This window comes from Petromyzon marinus, chromosome 18 (genome assembly GCF_048934315.1).
Source record: "Petromyzon marinus isolate PM22_M1 ecotype Great Lakes invasive population chromosome 18, UKy_Petmar_22M1.pri1.0, whole genome shotgun sequence".
Lineage (NCBI taxonomy): Eukaryota > Metazoa > Chordata > Hyperoartia > Petromyzontiformes > Petromyzontidae > Petromyzon > Petromyzon marinus.
Window position 1 is genome coordinate 12113782 of NC_133684.1, and position 25958 is coordinate 12139739.

A 25958-nucleotide genomic window follows, 5' to 3' on the forward strand; every position below is an offset into this window, starting at 1 on the left:
AGAGTTGAAACACCCGTTCAATAAGGCTGCGTTCGTCAAGGTTTTCCTCTATTGTGTTAATTTTACCAAAATAAAAAAAATGAAATACACCCTTCATAAATCACGAAGGCTCAGCCAGATACATATTTGGAAACAAATTGCTAAGTTTGAGCCACCACTAACGATCACTTGGTGTGATCCGTATTTAATGCTTCCCAACCAAGGTTGAAAGTGCATTTGTCCCACAAGCTTTGTAATGCCGGCAGCATCGACATCTTTTGGTTGAATTTAAAAGTAGTATTACTACAGATTATTTCAAAGCACTCAACAGATGGAAGTCTCAAAGCGCTATAACAAGTTTTTTTTTTTTTTAAGCCGGGAGGTGTAATGTTTGGGTCTCGAATTAGGTGTTTATTCTGGACGTCCGCATTGTTGCACTCTCTTCACCAGTGTCCTTCCGAATCTGGGTGAGATAGGATGGTGACAACATCCCAGGAGGAGGATCGGGACTTAAATTGGTGGTGAGGTACGAGGGCTATGTCATCTGCACATATGAACTTGTGAGATTATACACATGGCATGTCACGTATGTTAAACAGTGACGGTGCTAGCACCATGCCTTGAGGCAGACCATTGTTCGCAATTCTTTTGCGGCTATGATTACTCGCCAGGTGTCACCCTAAGTACAGTTGCTGAGCAGCAAGCCACGGCACCAAACAGTGTAAATTGGCAACAGAGAGGAGGTCAATCATTGCTGTGCCAGTTTTATGTTGATGTTGGAAACCAGGTTTCAACGAGTGATGAAGGCAACGATTCGTTCGCAGAGGCTATGACTCGCTCGGGAGGTAGCTATGGGAGGGGTCGATATTGGGGGTTGTGTCTGGCAAGTGTGGGGCACGTTCCACAGCTTGGATGGTGGATGACGAGAGGGATATTGGCCTGTTAGAGCATGGGTGCAAGTCTTGAAGTTTCCAGGGTTTCAGAATGGCAATGACTTTGGCTTGCTTCCATTTTTTTGGGATTTTGCCTGTCCTGTGTATGACGGTGAAGAGGTTTGCAAGTCATTGTTGTCCATATAGTCCCAGGATTAATGACGAAATGGTTTGAGTTGCAGGTTTACATTGACAAATGTTTATACTGCTTCGGGCTACGTACACACACACCAACGTTGGTGTCCTGTTTGGGCCTCTTTACGTGATACAAGTAATATATTTAACAAGCAGAAATAATCTAATACACAAAAATAGCTATGTGCGTCCTTTAAAATACATTTCAAACAAATCATTAATTTAAAATGTTCTAATGCAACTGCATATACCCAATTCTTATACTGTATAACAAATTGTGCACATAACTGAACAATAACTAAATACCTCCAAATCAAGTTTAATAACAATTAAGTAATAAAATATAATCATTAGCAATAACAATTTAAATTTACTGCATATTAAGCAAAACCTCTAGAAGAATCTAATCAAAATATTAACATGGACTTTATTGTACAGGCTGATGGAACCATTCATTATAAACTAAAATAATCTCAACAATTTCACTATGCCATTATATTGAAAAGTAATGTTTTTACACATACACATAATTCTTCAGTACTTTTCCCAAAAAAACTCAAACGTCACATATGTAAAATAAAATAACCATGGTCTCTTTTCCAAGCTCTTATAACCTTTTAATTTTCAAGAAATACTTAACCTATTACCTATCTGATACTTCATGTTTAGGCCTTTCACCTGTGCTCAGCAACTGTGTTGAAACAAATAAACAATAAAAACATGATGCATCACCTTTGGTATTTATTGTTGTAATTGTTTTTGAAGCATTGTGTGTCATGCAACAACATACCGCTCATTTGAAATGTTTATTTTTGAGATATTTACTTCCTTTGGAGTCTGGCATGGTAATTATAGAAGTTGAAAAGGTAAAATATTTGTTTAGGACATGTCTAATTTAATGCGGCACGCTTGTGTTCAGGTTTCCAATATATGTCTAAAGAGGCTGACGATCCATTGCTGAGAGGCAGCATGTGCACTGAGACATTTTGTAGTAGGAGTTTAGGAGCTGGATTCCTGCAGCCTTGTGGTAATTTTTGACGTGAATTTTCAACTTGGGACATTTGTTATTAAGCGAATATTTAAGATCTATGTCATATTGTTCACTCGAGTACTTTCTCAATCCAGCGTTGTTTCAGAAATCTGAAAATAATGACCATCTATATTAATGCTATTAAATGTACTCAACAGCTCATTGTCTGCCATGGATTGTCAATGGGCCCAATAGTGGTTACGTAAAGACTCTGATCTGTAGCTGATATGTATGTATGTTGAACTTCTTCCGCACCGTCCGTAGCCAACCGTGCGAATCGAAAGTTATATTATCATACTTTTTTAAGTGAGGCGAAAATAAAGTTCAACCCCATTTCACGACGTCTCTGACCAACACGGTATGTATGGGGAGGCCTTCATCCTGCAGTAGATTGCCAAAAGGGCTGTAAGCTATCTTTATTTATGAATCGAAGACAGGAGTGTATTTCCATACATTAATTAAATTGTATACTCTTTGGTTCTTTCGGTAAAGTCACGTAGGTAGAACTAAAACAAAATAAATGACGTTTCGATAGCAACACGAGCCATCGTCTTAAGGTGAAAATCGCGATAGCTGCGATGTCTGCTGCGAGCAGCACGACGTCTGCTGCCTTGGCTTAATTAAATTGTATTTAGAAACTGGATGATGGCCGACTGAATGTATTTCGAATAATCTAATTTTGCAATGGTTTTAATTCACATTGCTATCCACAATTGCAAGATTAATACGCATTGTTTATTTAAAATTTTCTATATTTGTATTACTTCAGGGTTTTAAGTACAAAAATGAAGACGATTATTTTTTTTGTAGTTTTGGCACTTGCAAGTTTCACTTACCATTCCCAGCTTACAGGTAAGCTAATTTTACTGATTCATGACATGCAAGCGGTGATCAATGTTTTTCTTTAATGTAAGACTAAAAGGGTTTGTTTGTTATATTAAATACTCATCTAGATGTATATTTGTATATGTATATATGTCATTATATGGTGGTCTTTTATTCCAAATTTAATGACCTGCACTTGACCTTTTTAATTGTTTGATAATGGTCTTTAATCATCACAGTAGCGATGAAAGTGATGTAATAATAACGATAATTTCTGATAATTGTTGAAATTCAATGAGGTATCCTTGTGATGTGGTCATAATGATGAATAAAACATATTTACATTGCAGACGGAATAACACATGTATTCACAAATCTCAAGGGATCATTCACCAGCCCCAACTATCCATATGATTACCCATCTATGTATGATGGCTACTGGGTCATAGTAGGTCCACCCGACTCTATCATAACACTCACCGTCGTGGACCAGGCGTAAGTGGCATGCTTGCACTGCTTCAATGATAAAGTGTATATTTATAATGAACATGTTTTAACAATACGTCATCATGATAAAGCAACCATACTCTTGAACAAAAACATACTCGATACCATGTATTCCCAAACCAAAGAAATTCACTTATGACTGTGCCTTCATAATTCAAGAGGAGGCAATGTAACCCATTCCTATGTGGGATTAGTCAATACCTAGAATTTAAATTGGTGTTCTGTTTTGGTGTGCACAGTATAGTTTATATATAAAGCATATTCAAACAGAGAAACGGTCTGAATTAATGGAATTGCGGATGATAGGAGCGTGGATTATCATAGATTTGCAATAATTGGAAAATGATATACACCGCTTATAATGGAATTTTAAGTTAAACTTATTTTATTCCCTTGAAATTACGTTGCATATCGTGTTGTTTGCATGTTGCCTTATTAATTTTATTCTTTTTTTATACATGCAGAATCGGGTGGTTTGATTTTATGATGATTTACGAAAATGATATTTCCAACATATACCAGTATTTTGGAAATGGATTTACAATCAAGACTGTTGGTAACTCACTGACTTTGCGACTATTAACTAGTTCTTTCTTCAATAATCGAGGCTTCTATGCAACCTATACCATTACAGTTTATCCAGATGGTAAGTTGTTTAAAATACCATACATTTTCAAAATAGGAACCTGTATACACTGCAAACTAAATAACCAAGTAAATATATCAAGATAATGTCAATATATGCAGTAGTTGATGGTATCGATTTAAAGCTTTCGTGACTGCAGGGATTCATATTCTTGGTTCTTTCGGTAAAGTCACGTAGAAGGGAAATAATAAAATAATAAAAATTAAACATAATATAATAAAATTCCCACGACATTTCGGCCACAACACAAGCAGCCGTCCTCAGGTGAAGAAACAGAGCTGTCGGAAAGACAGCGTCCTAATGAACACTGCTAAGCTTGGCAGCGTATTTTAAGCTGGGTGGGAGAGGAGAGCGCCTTGACAAAGGAGCTTACATATCAACAGAGGAATTTAGCATATTGATGACAAATGCATATATGGGATTAGTCACTCCTTGTGGAATGTGTAGGCGGTGGGGGGTCTCAAAGTCATATTATGCTAATGTATTATGTAGGATTAGCAGTAATAAAGGGAGATCATTTTTTTTATAATAAAGAACTGCAACAGCCCAAACCACCGCGTATAAAGTTAGTGCATTATGTGGAAAACAAAAAAGGGAGTTTCTAAAGAACTACAAATACCCTACTACCATGGAATAAACCGATGTGAAAAAAAACTAAATATAAACTACATCAATATAATCAATGCACTCAATATACTCTCCAATAAGCTAAGCTGTTAACATTAAATAACTGGGTATACACTACACTATATAATGACTACCATATAGTAAACTGATAAAAAAAACTAAAATATAAACTACATCAATATAACCAATAAATTCAATATACTCTCCAATAAGCTGAGCTACTAACAATAAGTCATTATACATTACACTTCTATGTCAAAAAAGTGGCGTTTTTTTTCATTAACGATAGCACCACGGAAAGCGGTGAGCTTTGTTCAGATGGACGAGTCCATCTCTGCTCGGAACGGAGGAGGGGGGAGATAGAGAGAAACAACCACCACTTTCCAATAAGCTGAGCTATTCACATTAAGTAACTGGGTATACTCTACACTATTTAATGACTACCATATAGTGAACCGGTAAAAAAACTAAAATATAAACTACATCAATATAATCAATATACTCAATATCCTCTCCAATAAGCTGAGTTTACATATCAGCAGAGAAATTTAGCATATTGACGCTAAGCAACTGCAACTACCCTGCTACTAACAAAAAGTCATTATACATTACAATTTTACGTCGCAAAAAATATAATATGCCTCCAACTAAACTTTTTTTCTACATCACACCACTATACCCCGTCATATACACTGCCATAGACAAACCCCAACATTGAATTATACACTGCGTTACTATACACTACCCTATACCTTAGAATATGCATTGTAATATTACACTATGTATTATTCTACAAACCCTACTGTATACAACACTGCTGTATATTCACTCTACAATTACAATACTATATTTTACCTTATACATTATATTAAACATTATACTATTTTTCTATGTATTATTATACAATCTGCTATACACCATATCATTGACCGTCGCGTGAAATTTACTATGAGGAAGCTAAAGATATGCAATGGGAGAGTGGTAACAGGAAACTTGTAGCGGAGCAAAGACTCCGATCTGTGAGGAGAATACAAAAGATTTCTAGTCAATGCCAGCGAATAGACTGTGGTCTGAAAGTCACCGTAAACGTGAACACAATCACTCAAGACCCGAAATGGTTTACCACGTCCTTCCAATGATTGCTGAGCCAGATTCCATCTTCTCAGTTGAAATTGTCTCTGTGTTTGTATATGTGGATGGCTTTACCAAAAGAACCAAGAATATAGTTGATGGGACTAATCTGTTACCACCACCACTAAATATGGCCTTCTGCAAGGCTATGTTTAGGTTTCCAACATTAATTATTTTATAAATTATGATCTTTCACTCACAATACAATCCACTCATTTGCGGATAACAGAACATTTAAGCAATACGTTACATTTACGTCACACGCTGAAAGTAATGGTCACATTTAGCTGCCCAACTACACTATCAGTCACCATGCATCTGTGCGTGGTGACTGATAGTGAGGCGTGGGCCTCCAATGGTGCCATGCTGCCACCAACATGCCCCCACAGGCGAGCAGAAAGTAGCAATAAATGATGCCTAGAGGTTTATGTACGTACACTAATTGTAATATAATGGAATATTATATAAAATATGTTACGTATGTAAATGTAGTGAGTCCAACTGAGTCACAGACGTTCTTTAGAGGCAACACTTTTATTGTAACATCAACCCGTTAACACAAAGGGGTAACTGCCCCTTCGCCAGATACAGCCTAGGGTGGTGACCACCCAGCTAATTACTCTATACGTAGGAGTTAAAGCTACGGACGGTCAGACCCTCACTTGGGTCCCTGACCATGCCTCGTAGAGCTTCCAGCTTGTAGACGGGGAGCTTCCAGAATGGAGAATGAAGAACCCCGGTCCCTCCCAGGGACCCACCTTATATCCTCTGGGTCGGGGCCACTCCGCTCTTGGCCCCGCCTGCCGTCTCGAGCATTCTAGCTCCCTCTTGATCCCGCTCGAGGGCTCTCCCCGGACACGTCATCACCCCCTAGCCCCCTCACCTGGGGCCCTCTCTGTGGACACTCAGGATCACGTGTCTACGGGGTCAACCAGAGTGCCATGGCCCGGGGCAACCCTGCCCCTGGGCTGACACTCTCCCACTCCCCCTGGTGGGAGCCTGCACTACACGTGATGCGTGGTGTCCGCGCTATCCCAGCGCTCACCAAGCCCCGCTAGGGCTGGTACTACACCCGCCTACGGGGTGTACGCGATGACGGTGCATCGCACACCGTGCTGTGCTCGAGCCAGCCTCACACAGCAACCCACCCAGTGCTGTCCGCGATGTAGGGACATCGTACGCCACGGCCCTCTTGGGCCGGCACTTTACAGTGACATCCCCAATGTCACTACATCACTCCCCCCCCCCCCCCCCCTTTATAGCATTCAGCCGTCCCAGCTGTCAACTCCTCCCTCCAAATGAACAATTAAGTGAAATGCAAGGAAAAAACACAGTGTGCCTCAAGAATAACAAGAACGAAAATAAATTACCCTAACCCACCAGTAACAAAAATTACACTAGCCACAAATGCACAAACCAACAGGGAGAAGAGTGTAAACCAACGAACCCATAATAACAACAGGGCATTGGCGTTCATATGACGAGAACCCTTGCGGTACGTAACGTGGAACGAGAAGTCCTGCAGGATCTCTAGCCAGCGTGATAATTGGCCTGACAACTGATCCACACGCAGCGCATATTGGAGTGCTGCATGATCAGAGCGCACCTCAAATCATCTGCCATACAAGTAGGGGCGATATTGCTGCATGAAAACCACAATGGCTAGCAATTCACAGCGTGTAACGCAATAACGCTGTTCGGCCGAAGACAGCACTCTACTGCCATACGCAACAACTGTCTCCACCCGGTCAACAACCTGCGACAAGGCGGCACCAATATTGCTAGCATCCGTATCGATGACGAACGGCAATGAAAAATCCGGATAACGCAGTGGAGGAGCATTCGAAATGTCACCTCCTCCTCCTCCTCCCCCAATGAAACTTATGACCCTTAGCCGTTAACGCGTGGAGAGGTTTTGCAATTGACGCAAACCCAGCAACAAAACGGCGATCGTAGGACTCAAAGCCGATGAAACTGCGCACCTCAGTCACCGAGGTGGGGGTCGGCCAAGTTCGAATGCACGCAGTCTTCTCTGGGTCGGTCGCAATACCCGATTCGTTAACAATGTGGCCAAGATACCGAACCAATTTCTGGAATAAGTGACATTTATGAGGTTTAAATTTAAGGTTAGCCACACGCATTTTGAGAAAGACAATATGCAGACAGATCAAATGGTCATCAAAAGTGCAGCTGAAGACAATTACAGTCCCATTAGAGACCCACTAGGACCAGTTTCATCAACCGTTGGAACATGGCTGGCGCAGAATGGAGCCCCATAGGAAGCCGGTTAAATTTTAACAATCTCTGGGGCATACGAAAGGCTATCTTATGTCTCGAGACATCATCAAGCGGCAACTGCCAGAACCTGAATGGGAGATCCAGGGTGGAGAAGAAATGTGCCCCCGCCAAAGCATCCAGCGAATCATCCATGCGAGGCAAGGGATACGCATCCGCAACAGAGACCTTATTAAGTTTTCTAAAATCGGCGCAAAATTGTAAGCTACCGTCCTGTTTCTTCACAAGCACAATCAGAGCTCTCCAGGGACTGGTGGATGGTGAGATGATGTCTGCGGCCAACATCTCATCAATAGCCAGCCGAACATGTTCCTTCTCCGCCGGGCTCAGCCAGTAGGGGTTCTGCCGGATAGGGGCCGTGTCGCCCATATCAATGTGGTGACTCAGGAGCAACGTACGTCCAATACAAAATTTACCCTTGCTACAAATATCCAAAAACTCATGCAAGAGCATCCACAGCTTCCCTATCTAGTCTACAGATAAGGTACCACTTTCATCGCAGTTTGTCAATCCAACTTTCATCCACATCACGGGATTGTCGCTTATGAGGCTCAGCACCCACATTCCCAATGACGCCCCCTTCCGGGCATGCCAGTGATGCATGAGCCAACACCGTACCCTCCTGGATGACCATGGTGTCCAAGCCAGCATAAAGAAGCTGAATAAAAAGCTCCTGGTCGTTGGGCACTATCGTTTGAGCCGCCACCAAAGTCAGTTCGCAACTGACCTTGTTGAAAGGACCCAAAACAATTCAATTCTCTATAGCTCCCAAATCGAGCGGCTTCCTCAAGTGGAGGGGAACGAACATCTGCGCGCCAGGGAGGGATTCTCACTGTTTGGTGCGCGAGTGCCTGCACCGTAGCGTTGGCCGTACACAATCGTGTGGGGGAAGGCAAAACTGGCATACGACGACTGGATGGCAATTCCAAACGGCCACGGTCAATGCGGTTTTTCAAAGGCATCCTACCCAGGAAAACGGTTCCAAGTAAACATGGAACAGCCAGGGACGTAGAGACAAGAATGTCCCCAGACAATTTAACGTCAGCGATGCGCACCTCGGCCGTTATCCGACCGATAATACCAAATGAGATGGCGTTAGCGGCGAAACATGGTACATCAACAGGGTCTAGAACCTGACACTTGGGGGCCAAAATATTGTAAATTAACTCCGAGATGATAGTTGCCAGCGCACCTGTGTCGAGTAGCATCCTAATTTCCACACCCTCAATAACCCAAGCACGGCAGATGAACCCGCGGCCGCCGCTACCACTAGATGGGCCAGCTCCGACCACTGATCCGGTCGGAGCTGACGAACCTCACGATTACGCATAGGACTCTCCCGTACCGATGCACAACTGGGACGTGAACCAAAGCACCTAGATGGATGAGATGAGGCCAGATGTCGAGTATGGAGGGCATTGTGACTCGCCTTAGGTTGTAGGGAACGAGACGACGATCTTGGCCGCCGCAGCTTGTCCGTCCGTCGCGCACCACTGTCACCCCGGTCGCGACCACCCCGAGTCGACGCGCATGCCCACAGGGGCTCCCCTCCATCCGGTGACCCCGGCTCCATGCAGGACATGGCACATGTCACCAGCTCCCTGTCCCATTGTAGAAGTTGCTGGGCTTGGATGAGACGTCATCATCAACACGACAATTCCATCGTGGTCCATTTTAGGAAAGGCGGCTTTCGCTAGCGCCAAAAGCTCACTATGGAAGGCGAGGGCCGACTCGTTCTCCCCCTTCCATCCTGTGGCGAATTTGTGGCACGTATTCGCCGGAGGATTGTAAATAGACGCCATCTGGTCGAAAGCCTGCGTTCCGGCAGCGGGATGGCAAGAAATGCCGCAAGGGTGTTGTCGTCGAGGGCGGCAGGTAACGCCCGCAGCGCCTCCGCCTCCGTCCATCCCGCCAAGTCGGCATTTGTGAGGAATCGCCGCTTGAAAGCCACCTAGTCACCACTGGTAGCCACGAACTCCTTAATGAAGGGAAGCCGATGTCGGAGAGCTGGGATGTCCATCGGCGCCGACGGCGCGCCTTCAATTTTGGCGGGCTGCGCGCTCCACGCTGGCGACAAAATGGCGGCCGAAAGCGCGGGCTGTGCCGCCGAGTTTCCCCCCTGCTGTGAAATGGTGGCGGAGTCGCCGTCCACGAGCGCCATTGCCACTCCTTCCTTCACTGGGGAGACCACTGGACTGGTCTCCGCAAGGAGTGAAGCAGCAGCGTGGAGGAGCTCTGCGAGGCAACCGTGCGCCTCCCGGAGAGATGCCTCTGCCGACGGCGAAGTGTCGAGCGGCTGGCTGGCGCCCTGCTCCACCGGGAGCATCTTCACCGCGTCCTCCAGAGCTGTAGGCAACACGAGGTCCTCGTCCTCACTGTCCGACGTCCTGGTACGTGGTCTGCAATGTGTAGACATAGTCTACTGCTAGCTGTATAGACTAGCATGTTGGGCACTTCCGCACTTCCGACACCAGTTGTAGTGAGTCCAACTGAGTCGCAGATGTTGTTCTTTAGAGGCAAAACTTTTATTGTAACATCAACCCGTTAACACAAAAGGGTAACTGCCCCTTCACCAGATACAGCCTAGGGTGGTGACCACCCAGCTAACTACTCTATAGATAGAAGTTATAGCTACGAAGGGTCAGACCCTCACTCGGGTCCCTGACCAGGTGTTGATGCCTTGTAGAGCTTCCAGCTTGTAGACGTGGAGCTTCCAGCTTGTAGAACGAAGAACCCCGTTCCCTCCCAGGGACCCACCTTATGAAGGGGGGGGGGGGGTGATGTCGTGACATCGGGATGTCACTGTATGGTGTCTGCCCGAGTGGGCCGTGGTGTGCGATGTCCCTAGATCACGGACAGCACCGGGTGGGTTGCTGTTTGAGGCCGGCCCTAGCACAGCACGGCGTGCGATGCACTGTCATTGCGTACACCCCATAGGCGGGTGTAGTACCAGCCATAACGGGGCATGGTGAGCGCTGGGATAGTGCGGGCACCACGCATCGCGTGTAGTGCAGGCTCCCACCAGGGGGAGTGGGAGAGTGTCAGCCCAGGGGCAGGGTTGCCCTGGGCCACGGCACTCTGGTTGACCCTGTAGACACGTGATCTGGAGTGTCCACAGAGAGGGCCCCAGGTGGGTGGGGGGGGGCTAGGGGGTGATCACGTGCCCGGGGAGAGCTCTCGAGAGGGATCGAGAGTGAGCTAGAACGCTCGAGAAGGTGGGCGGGGCCAATAGCGGAGCAGCCCCGTCCACCTTCTCTAGAGCCGGCCTCACACAGCAACCCACCCGGTGCTGTTCGCGATGTATGCTGCCGGCCCGAGAGGGCCGGCACCATACAGTGACATCCAAGATGTCACTACATCAATGCAAATTTACATATTTACATATATCTACATGATGCTACAGGCGTAGTCAGAGTTAATGATACAAAATAATTAATAATGTTAGATATAATGGCGTGTTAGTTTTGATTAATGTAAATAAAGACTTGACATTGTGAATTGATTACAACCAATAGTTGTTAAATCTGTTGAAATTATTTGCATTTGTTGAAAAATTAGGATTGACCGGTCATTGAATACAGATCACTGTGATGGGTGGAGTAGTTTGTAAGATAAAGCATACGGTAAAATAAAGTTATGATTTACCAAATCCGAAGTGATTTTAAGGGTTTAATTTTTTTAATCTGATGCCAGCATAGTGTATGAGAGGCATAAATATAGCAGCTTTCAAATATTGCTGTGTGGAATATGACAAACAGGATGTTCTATACAAAGTCCCGATCTTGATCAATCATCCAGAACTCGCCAATTTACTCCAATCAGTCGGTCACCAGCATTCAGTTTCTATCTCAACATCACTCATAACATTGTTACCGTTTTCACAAAACTCCACTCATTGTTTTGCTCCATCTATGCTTTTGGAGCCTACCAAACTACTTCATCTCACAATATAAAATGTCATAACAATATAATTTGTCCAATTGTATTTAACTTCCTCAAAAGTAATTTGCAAATAAACAATATCAGTAAGTCATGTGCAAAACTAGTTACTACTGGCCAATACTAATTAGATAATCGATCGAAATTGAGAGAAATTAAAATAATTGTAACCGCTCGGATAGCTGGACTTAGTGCTTCTTGGAAGCGAATCATCAAATAAAACATCGTTTAAATGCATGCCTATCGAGGCCACCATACTTCAATAGAAACTACCGTTGGTACGGCTATTTTAGTATACACAATGGACAGGAAGTACAAGATGAATGGGCTCCCATGATGCGCATGCATAATGTACGTTGATTCATTAACCCCCCCCACCAACACATCGTGCAAGAAGAGCGCACAAATGTGGTCATCACATCTACGCCTCTATTTAAGGAACGAAACAGGTGGACTTCTCCACAAATCTGGCTGTCGCCTAATGAAACTAGTTGCAATTACTGGCGAAACGTCATACTCAGATTGTAACTGTTGTGGCTTGGCTCTCCAACACAACGGTGTGCTGTACTCGTAACGAATTGGTATGTTCTGTTTACGTGACAAACCTTATTAATTGGCAATGGCGGGTGGTGGCGGGTTTAACAACACATTTATATATTTACGCCATCTAACCCAAAAAAAATCTATGTTATGGATGATCTTGGTCGCGAAATCCTACGTGTTAAATCAAGATTAAATAATATCCTCATGCATACATTATTTTAGACTCATTTGTAAAAAAAAAGAGATGTGACATGTCAATGAGCTGCAACACTTTACTTTTAATTAAAAAAAGTGAACATGGGAGAGAGACCAGTTGTCATTGCAATTGACTGGTGTGAAAAGTAATGAAGTTCCCTGTGAAATTTTAGATTACAAGCGTCCTATCGGACTGAAAATGGGCAACCTGTCGGATGCCCTGTTAACAGCCTCATCAGAATACAATGCCAACTTTTCATCCAAGTATGCTCGTCTGGACAACATGCTGGGGTTCTGGCGTCCAAAGTTCCAAACCTCATTTGAATACTTACAGATTGTGTTCCCGAGTGTGGAAAAGGTCACAGGATTGATTTTCCAAGGGTCAGTGCCACAGGTGGATGCACGGTATAATTTAAATCCTAGCTGGGTGCGGGCCTATACATTGGACACAATGGACCCAGTGACCTTGCTTTGGAGCGAAATAAATGTGCAGGTAAGTCGTTGCTCAAAACACGTTTATGTATTGTTTTATTCAAAGGTAGCTTTCAAATGACGCTTCAGCACATTCGTAAACGTCCTTAAATTGCAAGCGCTGATAATATCAAGGCTGATGGTGAGCGAGAATAATGAAATCAAGCCGTGCGCAGGCACGAGATATGAAGGATAGTGATGGCTTGGGAAGCCTTCATTCAGCAACAGGCAATTCATGGCTGATGATGAAAACCTACATCTTCATTCTTTTTAAAGGTCTGAAGGCAGTATAATTGTATTTACTGCTGACAAAACATCTTGGGAAAGTTGTAAGGAAGCAAGGAAGTGAATTTATGGAAAGTTGAGGAGTAGATGGAATCTTGGGGGTGAATAAACTGTGAAATTTTAATGACAGGTTTCAGTATCACATTTTACATTGGGAAAAGTTTTATTACATACAGTGCCGATGTGGCAAAGCTTGTGAATAAAGTAGTTGGCTTGGCTTCTTCGTGTGGATTGTGCAATTAATAGCGTACGTATTAACGCCATTTGTGTACCTTTGCTCATAAACAGGTTTGTTTTTGCAGCCTTCACACTATATAAAGGAATATGGATAGTACTAACATAATCTTTTCTCTGTGTGCAGTTATAAACAGGTTTGTTTTTGCAGCCTTCACACTATATAAAGGAATATGGATAGTACTAATATAATCTTTTCTCTGTGTGCAGTTATTTTCTTCAAACTCAGACTCTGAAACACCAAAGTATCAATATTTTTACTATCCATTAGTCAGTAGTGGTTTAAGGATCCGGCCCACTCAATGGCATGACAGCATAGCTCTACGCATGGAAGTACTTTTAAAGTGCAGCAAAGATAATCCCACTGAAGTAACATATAAGGTGATGAATTTGCAAGGATTAATAAAGTTCCAAATAAGTAATGCATTATTTTGTGGTACATGTTACCTCTGGGATTTTGGAGACAATCATGCAGCTATTCAAGGCCCCAATAATTGTAATAAATGGCTACTTAGCTCTGAGACAGTTCCGTATACCTCCGACCTCATAGATTTGTCTTATAATTATTCAGCTTTTGGAATGTACCACATGGTAGTTCAGGAAATCAATAATGTTACCAACACATATAAAAAAAATATTTATGTCAACAGCTATGGCTGTGTTCCAGAAAATGTCACTTTAGTAGATGATGTAGAAAGCATCAATAAGACTGGAGTATTACGCATTTCTAAAGCAATGGACTTGATAGTTAATTTTATTTTGACATGCATAGTCCAATATGATGAAGTCAAGTACATCTGGTCCATCACAAACCTTCAAACTGGAAACATTAAAATCATGCCTGGGTATGATGCCATTCATCAGCGATTTGACCCCTTATATTTTACTGGGGGTACTTTCTTAATTGAGATCGGAGTCAATCTCTCCTCAATATATGTGCCAATCATGAAGGACAACCTCACTGTCATTGTTCAATCAACACCTTTAGAAGTGTACATCACAGGTGGAGACACCAGGACCATTAGCAATGGGGCCGATGTGCAAGTCGACGCATCTGAGCTGTCGTACGATCCCGATAACGTAAACCAGTCGAACACGGGCATAGTGTTTCAGTGGAAATGCACCAAAACATCTCCAAATAATGTCACGTCAAACTGCAAGTTCATTGAAATGGATAATGGAATAATATCAATTCCACAGTCTGAGTTGGAAATAAATGCTGTTATATTGGCTGAAGTCACAGCAACTAAAGATGCACGCAAAGAAAACAGAACACAAGCTCTACAAATCAAGGGAGGAGGTTTTGTGGACGTATACATAAGGTACATACACTTTGCACTGCAGTTGACTTCTTGATAGTAGTTGGCCAGACATGGCAATATTGAATGTGGATAGTGATCATTAGTTGACGAGATACAATTTCAAGATATTAAAAGGACCCAATGAAGAGAAAAATTGATCTCTTTGTGTCTACATGTGCGGGAGTGGTGATGCAGTGATTAGCACACTGAGCTATAACCCCAGGCAACCTGGGACCAATTTCTGATGATGGATAAGATCATTGACAATTTGTATATGAACGTGTTCTGGGCTTCCCATAGGTCGACTCAGTATCTGGTGTGATGTGTAAATATCAACTGGGTTACACCACTCCATCGTGCATTGCACTGGACTTAATAGGTGCTCGCTAATAGTAATAACCCTCAAAATCCGTATGTATTATATGGTTATATGGGAGATCATTGTCCTTGTAGCAACCACAAAAAGTGAACATGCTATAATTGTTGTATGAATTTGAGGGTTTCAGAAACATCACACGAAAGCACACAGTGATTTATAAATAATTCAGTGTTGTTTTACAGTTGTGTTGGTAACTGTAATACGAAAACTACCACGACAGAGCCGCTAGTACTTTCAGTCAGGTGTGCTAACTGTGTCGATGGTGAAATAATTACCTACCACTGGAAAATGGAGAAATTTACAGACGTGGATTTTGAAGCCATGACTTCTACTGGTAAGCATTCAAAACCGAGTTTGTCATCGAATATCAATGTAACATGAAACTCACTTTGGTTATAAAGCAGTGCTTCTCAAAGTGCGGTCCTCGGACCACCGGTGGTCAGCGACAGTCCTCCAGGTGATCCGCTGGGATGTCATGCAAATGCAGGTTGATCTGGAAACAACGACAATGTTCGAATCTTTTGTTTTTGACATTAATTAATATTTTACTTCTGATATTTAATGAAAACATTATTAAACTAACCTAACCCTAAGATCTAAATGCCTTCCCTAAGAAAAAAACCTCATAGTAATATTAATCACTTTGTATTATTGATGGTATTGAGAGAGAGAAGTGAATGTGTTTTGTCTCGGAGGGGGGGGGGGGGGGGCTGGTCCACGGAAATGTTTGCATCGGCTGAGTGGTTCATGGGCCAAAAAAGGTGAAGCATCGATCTTATGCCATGTAGAAGCGGAACTCATTGAATGTTCAGTGTGATGACCGCTTTCTTCCAAAGTGTGTGTGTGTGTGGTGATCGGGAAGACTCCGGAACCAAACTGTTTTATTAACCTGACGAGTCGACAAATGTTCAGATGCTTGTCTAAGGTTGACGTGGATTATGTAGTGAAAGATGAGTATCTGAGAGATACTACGCCGACTCAATTTTGAGGGTTTTATATGTCAATAGAGTCAAGTAACTGTCCATGCGTCCCTCTTAGGAGGTCACCCCTACTATCCCACATGTTGGCAAACTTTGAAATGAGTGGCTCCATTTTTAACTCTTAAATATAATCTGCCAAAGATGAAGTCCAATATACAATGCTTTTTTGAAAAGTAAAACATTTGTCATACTCTTTGACTATTAAAACTAAGTCAACTGGCTAATAACTCTCTATCCCTTGGTATTTCATTAGAGGTTAACTGTGGACGGGCATACTTTCACAGTGCATTTTTAAAAAATAGGCACCGAATATTTTAAACGTCCATGCACAATATATTTTGTGATGGCAATAAGGATTGGAACACATGATAATTGTATACATTACAATACTATGACTAATCATTTGATGGTATGTTACATGCACCATATGATACAATGTGAATTTTGTAATTTCCTCCTTAAGGTATTTATACTCAAGGCTTAGTAGTTACTGAAGACTCTCTGGAAAAAGGGAAACAATATGAAATTATCGTTCAGGTTGAAATCCCAAATAAAGATCCTGCAAAAGCCACATACATGTTTGAAACTGGCTCAACTCCAACAAACGGCAGTTGTACAAGTGATCCCACATCAGGTAAACAGTTGAACATTATTAAACTGTCACCATGCATAATCACACGGACAGAGTAAGTAGATGGTCAGTACAAATCATTACAAATCTTTTCAGAAAAAAATGAAGTTTGGCATTATCGCTGCAGACCACCATATTCACCAACTGAATTCAGATTAATTAATATTTTGCTATTGTTATGTCCAGATGAGCGTCACTGAGTTTACAGATGGTTGTTCTTTTCTCTCTCAGGCTCCTGCACAAATAACACTATGTAACACAATTTTTGTTCCTGGGTAGTAAGTGTTATTTCGTAATTGCTTATGCCTACAAAGTGTAGAAAATGGCTATTATTCCCCACAAACTTTGCTTTTGTAACCAGGACAGTGATATTTTGAAATTTACCTATTTTCAATGAGAAAACGGGCGAATTTGTATCTTTTCGTTCACATAAAGTCAGAAAAAACAACCTATGAATCAAAAGTAACATGTATTTATACTAAAGTAATACAAAAATGACTACAAAGGATTTAGAAGTGAGTAGTTTTTTCGAGATTTACGATTATACTGGAAATCACTTTCACGAATCAGCTCCCAAATGTAGTCTCCCATCATGTTCTCGTTATACTCTCCTTGGTAGCGGCATTCAAAGTCAAGTATATCCTGGTGGAAGGGCTCGCCTTGCTCCTCCGAGTACACTCCCATGTTCTCCTTGAATTTATCAAGATGAGCATCAAGGATATGGACTTTGAGGGACATCCTACAGCCCATTGTGCCGTAGTTCTTCACCAGAGTCTCAACCAGCTCCAGGAAGCCACGAACCACTGCGACAAAGCTGTTTTCTCCTTACTACTGAGCTTCTTGGGGAATTAATTTCACTCCAGGATCTACTTCATCTGTGGCCCAATGAAGACACCCGCTTTGACCTTTGCCTCAGACAGCTTAGGGAAGAAGTCTTGATAAATTTGCTGCAGACATAGCAAAATGCGTCTGCCGAATGCTTGCAGCCACTTGATGCCATCTCAGAAAAATGCAAATATATATCCACTTAGGCAGCTGGAACTAAACTGAATGGGTGGGCTTAAGGCCCCTGTATTTATACTATATTTACATTACTGGAAAGTTCTAGAATGTTCTATAAATGACTCCAAGTTTACTCAGCACTGAATCTATCTGGAATGTTCTGGAAAATAGGTAAATTTCAAAATATCAATATGCTGATCAGAAAAGCAAAGTATGTGGGGAATAATAGCCATGTTCTGTACTTTTGAGGCATAAGCAATTAGGAAATAACACTTACTACCCAGGAACAAAACAAAAGTTTTACACAGTGTAAGCATGTCATCTTCCAAGCGTTTGTCCCACTCATGTGAGGTCCGCTGCCCTTGCCAACATTCTACATGCTGCCTTGTCCTGCACCATCTCTCTTTCCACTCCTCGGGCCACTATGTCCGATCGTACCCCATCGCCCCACTTCTTTTTCTGCCTTCCTCTTGATCTCTTTCCTTCCACTTACATCACTTGCATCTTCTGATCCACAAAATCTTCCTGTCGTCTCTCAACATGACCGAACCACACCAGCCTTTTCTCTCTCATTTTCTGCGTGATTTCTACTACTTTGAGTCTTTCTTTCACTTCTTCATTTCTCACCCTGTCCTTCCTTGTTAAACATAACATCCATCTTAACATCCTCATCTCTGTCGCCACCATCGCTTGGTCCTTCCCTTTTCTTGACAACAGTACTCGGCCACATTTAACAGAAATGCCCTCACCACTCTTTTGCACACTCTTCCCTTAAATCAAACTGGGACCCTCTTATCGCACATCACACCAGTCATCTCTCGCCATTTCAGCCATTCAGTCCTTGTTATTGTTCTCATCTCTCCTTCTAGTGATCCATCAGCACACATCATTGCACCCAGGTTCTTAAACTCATTGGTCTTCATTAACTGATCAATTTTCAATCCTCCTTCTGCATTAGTTCCACAGAAATTTGCTACCATGTACTCCGTCTTTCTCCGACCGGTCCTCAACCCATTCCATTCAACGTTTTGTATTGAGATCTTTAAATCATCTTCCACTACCCCTCTTCTTTCACCACATAGCACAGTATCGTCTTCAAACAGCATACACCAGAGGGGCTCCCTCTGAATATATCTAGTTAGTGTGTCCCACACCAGTATGGACAGGAAGGGACTCAGGACGGAACCTTGCTTCACTCCTGCTTTGACTTGAAAGCTCTCCGACATTCCACAACTGCTTCGGACATGCATTTTCCCTCCTTCATACATATCCTGGATCAGCCGGATATATATACCTGAGAAAGACCTCTTATTCCCCTACACCACCAGCTGAGCTCTCTAGGCACCTTGTCGTATGTTTTTTCAAGGTCAACACACCATATGCAGGTCCCGTTTCTTCTCTCTGAACTTCTCCATCAATATTCTCAGTGCAAATATTGTATCTATTGTTGACCTTCCCTGTCTGAATCCAAACTGATTCTCGCCAATACCCACAAGTCCCTCAGTCTGCTTTATATGATCCTTTCCCAGAGTTTTGCAGTGTGGCTAATCAATGCTATTCCTCTGTAGTCCCCACACTCTTGTACACCACCCTTCCTTTTAAAGACGAGAACCAATGTATAATGACTCGGACGACAAAGTACTAGGAGCCACTTTATCAACACAAAACAATCTAGGTCTGGGCTGCATGCTTGAATTTGAAGCTATACTTTCCCTCGAACGTCCCCTCCTCTTGTGCTCTGCCCTTTCATATCATTCCAGTCCCCTTTCCTGAATATTCCCTCACTGCATTTCCCTTAGCCAAACTCTGTCCTTCCCCTCTAACAGATCCCAACCGTCGCCTCTGGGTTCAACTTTGTTTCCTGCCTATTCTCATTCAAACCCTTTTCTCCAATCACTTAAAAAACCTGCCTCCTGACCAATCCATGTGGAGGTGTATTTCTGCCTTTCGGAGACCTTGGTTTATCTTCCAATAGCCGTTAGGTTGCACAACGGCTTGGGGTATTTTTTTGGTCATTACATCACCCCCCCCCCCCCGTCCCACCTTTGAAAAAACGAGCTATCCCAGCTAACTTTAAGGAAGGAATGACCAACCTACAGAGAATAGGGAGCCCGGGGGATTCCAACATAGAACGCAGTGATACCATATACAAAATTTATGTGTCGACAGTGTGGCAATAAACAAAGTGTAAATAACAACGTGTTGTGTGGATAACTTTAAGCAGCACAGACATTGCACCTCTCGCAATTAGGAACAACAAGGACACTAGGATTGTGGGAACAAGGTTTGCAATGGTCTGCTGTGCCGACCAGTCCATTGTCAGCAGGTTCTTTTCGCCAGAACGCATCCACTGCAGGGTCCTGCTCTGAAGCGTTCTGGGTCACATTCGTCTCTGTGGGCGGCACAGGGTCATGCACTTGTGATCCAGGTGCCTTTGGTGGCCGCAGCGGCTTGTCGGACACCCCAGACTCAAGCAAAACAAGGCATGAGAATGAGATGCTCGGGTGATGATGGGAATATAGATTTCAGGCACGACGGGTGAATGTACCAACTGGCGACATCCCGATTGCACACGCACACATTATGGCCACTTTATTTCAATATGGTATGGTCGATGCCCGCCCTGAAAAGGGCAGCGAGTCAGAGGCGTTCCAGGATCTGGCTAGCCGGTCTTCTCTCTTCACTGGCTCTTCGTCTTGGCTTGGTCAAACTCCCCTCTCTGCTCTCTGGGTCCCACCTTTTATACAATTTCCCACTGAAGGGCGGGTTTCTGTGGGATCCCACAGACCCCCCAGTCCCCTCCCCTCAGGAGGCTCTGGACCCACATCACAGAACCGCCCACAACAAGTTTGTACCGCTTCCCAGAGAGGCGGGGTCCTGTGGGATCACATAGACCCCACAGCCCCCTCCCCTCAGGATGCCTGGTCCGGGATGACACACTCACCCGCACCGGTAAGTATTGTAAGTCGCCCAGTTTGGTGAGTGCGTGCTCCAACACTACCACCACACAATGATTCTCGCTTTAACTTTTACTGATTATGTTTTAGTGTTTACGTCAGGTCTCAAAATTCAGATCTCACCGCAGAATACTTAGGAAGGTGCCACTCAGACTTTTCTGTGTTAAGCAACTTTAATATCTAAAACATTCTAACATACGAACACTTATGCTTGGAATTGTCAGCACGGTACTCTTCAAGTTGTCCTACTCATTGATCCGTACATTTAACCCTCAATGATTACGTATGTTAAACTGGGTAACAGAACAATTGGCTAATTCTTCAGAGTAAAGCGACCATATACGGCAATAGGAAAAAGTCCTTAAAATGTATGAGACAATATTCATATGAACAATAATAAAGAAACATGTCCTGAAAGCAAAAGTAGACCTCAATGAATTCATTGGTAAGATTATGCAACTAACGAAATGTCTTGGAACAATTGTGTGCGGCAGTGTGCCTGCTTGTCTAGCAAATGCTTATCAATTGGCTAAGGTTTCAATCAATTAGCGGGCAAGATTCTGTGATCAAAAGAAATAATTTAACACAATAGTCTTCCTGTGAGTGTGTAGATTCGTAACATAGATGTTTATAAATGTTTAGTTTCATCAATGAATTAATTGGTACAGTTAGGCTTTTAACAAAAAGAATGACTAACATACTTCTAAATGACCCCAGAATACCGAGCGCGACCAACTAATTGATTCTGGAGACAATGGTCGGTTGTAATAGAGGCTGTGACCTGTGTGCCGGTGGTTTCCGATGCACGCACTCTGTACACCCCGAGACTAAATAATTTACGTCCGCAGACATACGCGGCCAATAATAATCCTAAGAGGGATTGTTTGTCAGAAGCCATGGCATGTGTATATATAATTTGTACAATGTAAAACTTTATTATCCAATTATTTCAATATTTTGCTCTGCAACGTCTTTGATACAACCATAGATAAATCAGTAGAAACCGATGAAGATTGGCACTATACATAATGTGCAGGAGAGATCATATATGAATGTGTACACTTTTTCCAGATTGAATTACTGAGGCTGGACAGCTGGGTGTTAAGGTGTTTTCTGGTGCACTTTTATCCCAGTAGGAAGTGAGAATTTAGAGGTTGTAGAGAAGGTGTATTCAGTTTTTAATTTGCATCATGCTGGAGATTGTGAGGAGCTGACGAGATGCAGGGGAACTCCTCTCAGTGACTCATACGTGTGGGGGGCGCTGGATTGGGATACACAATTTGGTGAATGAGAGTTCTCATCCCATTATATGTGAAATTAATTCCTCTCAGCCACCAAATTCTTCATTCTAATGGGACCTTTTTGCCAATATCAAAATTTGAAAATAAAGAAGTTTTACCCTTTCTGCTCTGGATTCCTCCCACGTGCACAGACACTCATAAAAATATCCCATGATATAGCTGCTCACCCTGAGCTATAAATGGTCAGATAGTGCATTGTCTTTGTACTTTTCGCCTTTTGGAGTTCTCTGGTCAGACACTGGTGAGACTAAGCCAATCAGTTTCAAACACAATGCATATATTATCACAGCATGTTTGTTTGCATGTTCACCACAAGTACGTGTGGTTAATGCAGACTTGATTCCTTGCAAAATGTAGTTATTTGGTGTCCGAAAATCTTAACACCTATTTTTATTACTCTTTGGTTCTTTCGGTAAAGTCACGTAGGTAGAAAAAATAATAGATCACGACGTTTCGATCGCAACAACAAGCGACCGTCTTCTATTGCTCGAAGAGTAACTCCAATTCTTATTTTTAATAAAGTCTTCATTGTTAATAGGATTCATTCGTAGTATGGTTCCTCTTATCCATGAAAAAAGCGGGGAAAATAAGAATGCAATAGAGGTGCAGTGGAGGCGCCATCTCGTGTGTGCTGCCTCACCTGTGCAGCATTATGCCACGTTCATAATCATCTTCATCATCATTTTGTCACCACCTTGTCATCGCCACTATATCACCACAATCTTCATTTTATCGTCATCTTCAACATGATCTCTTTATTCATAAACTTCTTAATCAGTCTTTGTCTCTAAACAATGCCTTCACCATCACTCAGTATTCGCGATGACACGACCCATTTCACACTTGTACGTGAAAGCATCACCAATCTGTTAACGTCAGTGGCGAGTGACATCTAAAGTGGCCCTGCTCTTTCTCCTCATCTTCACCCTTCCCCACCATCCCCACCCCCACATAAATCGGTAATAGCATGGTGAAGTATGGTTGACCAGCATGGTGAAGTATGGTTAAATAACCGCAATTCGCCACTTAGTGGCCTTGATGTCACCACGAAGCTCGTGACAGGCTAGGTGCACTTTTAGGCTCGCTGGCAGGTCATGGGACAGCCAGATGTTACTGGTTGACTAACTGGGAGTATGGTTGAACATCCTCTATAACCAAGGCACTGTGGAGAGGCCTTTATGCAGCAGTGAATTGGCGAAGGGATGTAAAGTATAGTATCGTTACTAACAATGAAAATTACATCACAAGCCATAAAATGTTTGCGTTCCATTCTTTACGCTGTGGACACGTTTTAAACAGGTTTCGCGGGAGTCACGTTATTTAAGCTATCATGTGAAAACTGGCTGCAAGACGGTTCAGCTGAAGAGAAGTTCTCCCATTCATACACGGCAAGGTCCGGCAACACCGAGTTCAACCTATTCAGCACGTACCTGCACCAGACACCGAATCTCATGTTGCCCGCGGGAGATCTGGACGCCCAAGGGTTACTGGATCTCCAAGCTAATGTGTGCAATTCTTTTGGAGCTTGTTCATCAGCATCAATACTTGTGAACGTGAGTCATAAACATATCTTGTAAAATTATGAATAGCGCATGGTATCCTTGGTTTTGGCAGACAGTTTTTTTAATTCATAATTGATATTTAGCTTAGGCCACGCTTTTAATTATCGTCCCATCTGCACATGACTTCCTCCCCCTCCACTGTTTTCCCTCTAGCCACCTTCTCAGCATCTTGATCCCACTCTTCCGGTGCTACAAACCCTCAGCATTCCTGTAGCTGCAACCCAACATTTAAAATATTTGGCTGCTATAAATGTCAACATAAGCCACTCGTTGAGCTGTCATTTGTGGCCAGGTCGCTTCTGAAATAGAAATAAATAGCTCAGGACGCCCTACCTGGTAAAAAAAGAAATAAAAAAAAGTTAGTAAAAAAATAATTCTCACATTGCTATTTCTCTGCTTTAAATTGGTGAGCAATTAGTGGATGTTTACATCCCTAAGAAGTTAAGAGACCAAGTTAGCAGAATGGTTGTAAGTTTCAGGAGTCACTATGTCAGACCTTGGTAAACTATGTTCTTAATTTTTTTTACAAATTGAGGAAGACTTGGTACGATGTTTGCCAATGTAATTTGTTTTACAGGTGATGCGTCCTTCAGTGGAAATTCTGAAAAACAATACCCGTGCAATGCTGGCATTTGGAGGCAAAATCAATGATCTGGTGCTCCAGGGCAGTGCCCTTCTGCCCGGGATCCTATTGACAGTGTTTGCATCTTTAGAAAATACATCAGTGGATCCAGAAATAAATGAGGTACTTGAGAAATATAAATTTATATTTTCACAGTTTGTGAATGCCAATGTTTTAATATTGACACACATGCACACAAATATACAACTCACTGCAAACATATGCAGTGTTGATGCGAATTCGCCTCCTGTGTTTGAATACTCTTCATTTCTATTCGATTACCTAATACTAACAATCTTCCAGGAATCCATACTCTTTGGTTCTTTCGGTAGTCACGTAGGTATAAAATAAAATAAATCACAACGTTTCGGGTGCAACACAAGCGTCCGTCATCAGGTGGAACAGATACAGCAGGAGAACTGCTGACATAGGAAAACACAGCACAAGCACCACAGTCAGATCACTGCCTCTTAATGTCAAATTATGGTCGTCCTTATCATCTGGGATTAAGTAGCACAGAAGGAGTTTACATGGTTTGAGTATGTGTGCAGGTGGCGGAGGACAGCGACCAAGTGAAAAACCGAGGTGGTAATTGCGTGCTATGAATAGTCCTCCGAAGTCATCAGAGGTCTGGTAGTGATTGTACAACCTGCTGTCGAATTAAGCATAAGAACTGAATGGCAAAGATTATATCAGTTGTGTTGACCTCTTGATCTTGATATACTGCACTCCAATACTGCAGGTGTCTGAACCCCATGTCAAGTTGCTAGTTCAGCAATGTGCAAATCTGTCTCACCTTATGTTGAAAGAAATCTAAAGTATGCTGCGTACTTTATATTTTTTCTCTTGTGAAATCGCTAATAATTTAAAAGCTAAATCTCCACTAGCCCTGACCCTAAGTCATGATTGGCTGCCAAGTTTGGTGCCAGAACGGCATCTTGTCTGCTCCTCCTGGCAAATTGGCAATACAAATTGCCGATAAATTGTGCCGACTTTTTTTATTCAGGAAAGTTTCCTTCCAGTGGCATTTGTAAATAGGAAATACAATCCTTCATGAATTGGGTCCATGATTAATAAGTGTGAAAAGAGTGTGCTCAATGTGTTGTTCCACGATGAGACTGTACATGTGGTTAATGCGGGTGTTGGCTTGTGTTCACTAGCTCCAGAAAGAGCTCATCAAGATAATGCTGTCGATCAGCGTACCCCTGCAGAATAAAAACTCAATGTCTCAACTGGCATCATCTTTGAATTCCATAGTTTCATATTCAGGCCCAAGTGACCAGGTATGTATAAGTGATACATGTGTAGTGTCTTGAAATTACTCATACTGACACTGAGTAACAGGTCACATGCTTACACTTTATTAATCCTACTCTCGCACCCGTTGCAGGCACTCCTATGACGGCCTTGCACTGTCACCACACACTCTGCTTTTACCACTACTCTGCA

The 25958-nt window shown here is 42.7% G+C and overlaps 1 protein-coding gene across 3 annotated transcripts in view; it reads left to right on the top strand.

Moving 5' to 3' along the window:
* The first annotated feature begins 1975 nt into the window (after positions 1 to 1975).
* Positions 1976 to 25958, top strand: part of LOC116943466 (polycystin family receptor for egg jelly-like) — a 68083-nt gene continuing 44100 nt past the window's right edge. Inside the window, exons 1-12 of one of the 3 annotated variants that reach the window (XM_076067888.1) lie at positions 1976 to 2073; positions 2341 to 2434; positions 2846 to 2928; positions 3252 to 3396; positions 3873 to 4054; positions 12958 to 13277; positions 13985 to 15096; positions 15637 to 15788; positions 16898 to 17068; positions 23625 to 23878; positions 24465 to 24632; positions 25670 to 25792. In XM_076067888.1, the coding sequence (XP_075924003.1) occupies positions 2862 to 2928; positions 3252 to 3396; positions 3873 to 4054; positions 12958 to 13277; positions 13985 to 15096; positions 15637 to 15788; positions 16898 to 17068; positions 23625 to 23878; positions 24465 to 24632; positions 25670 to 25792 (2694 nt within the window). In that variant the 5' untranslated portion in view covers positions 1976 to 2073; positions 2341 to 2434; positions 2846 to 2861. Of the gene's footprint in view, positions 2074 to 2093; positions 2435 to 2845; positions 2929 to 3251; positions 3397 to 3872; positions 4055 to 12957; positions 13278 to 13984; positions 15097 to 15636; positions 15789 to 16897; positions 17069 to 23624; positions 23879 to 24464; positions 24633 to 25669; positions 25793 to 25958 lie in introns of those variants that run through there. The other 2 variants (XM_076067889.1, XM_076067890.1) reach the window with 2 other exon arrangements.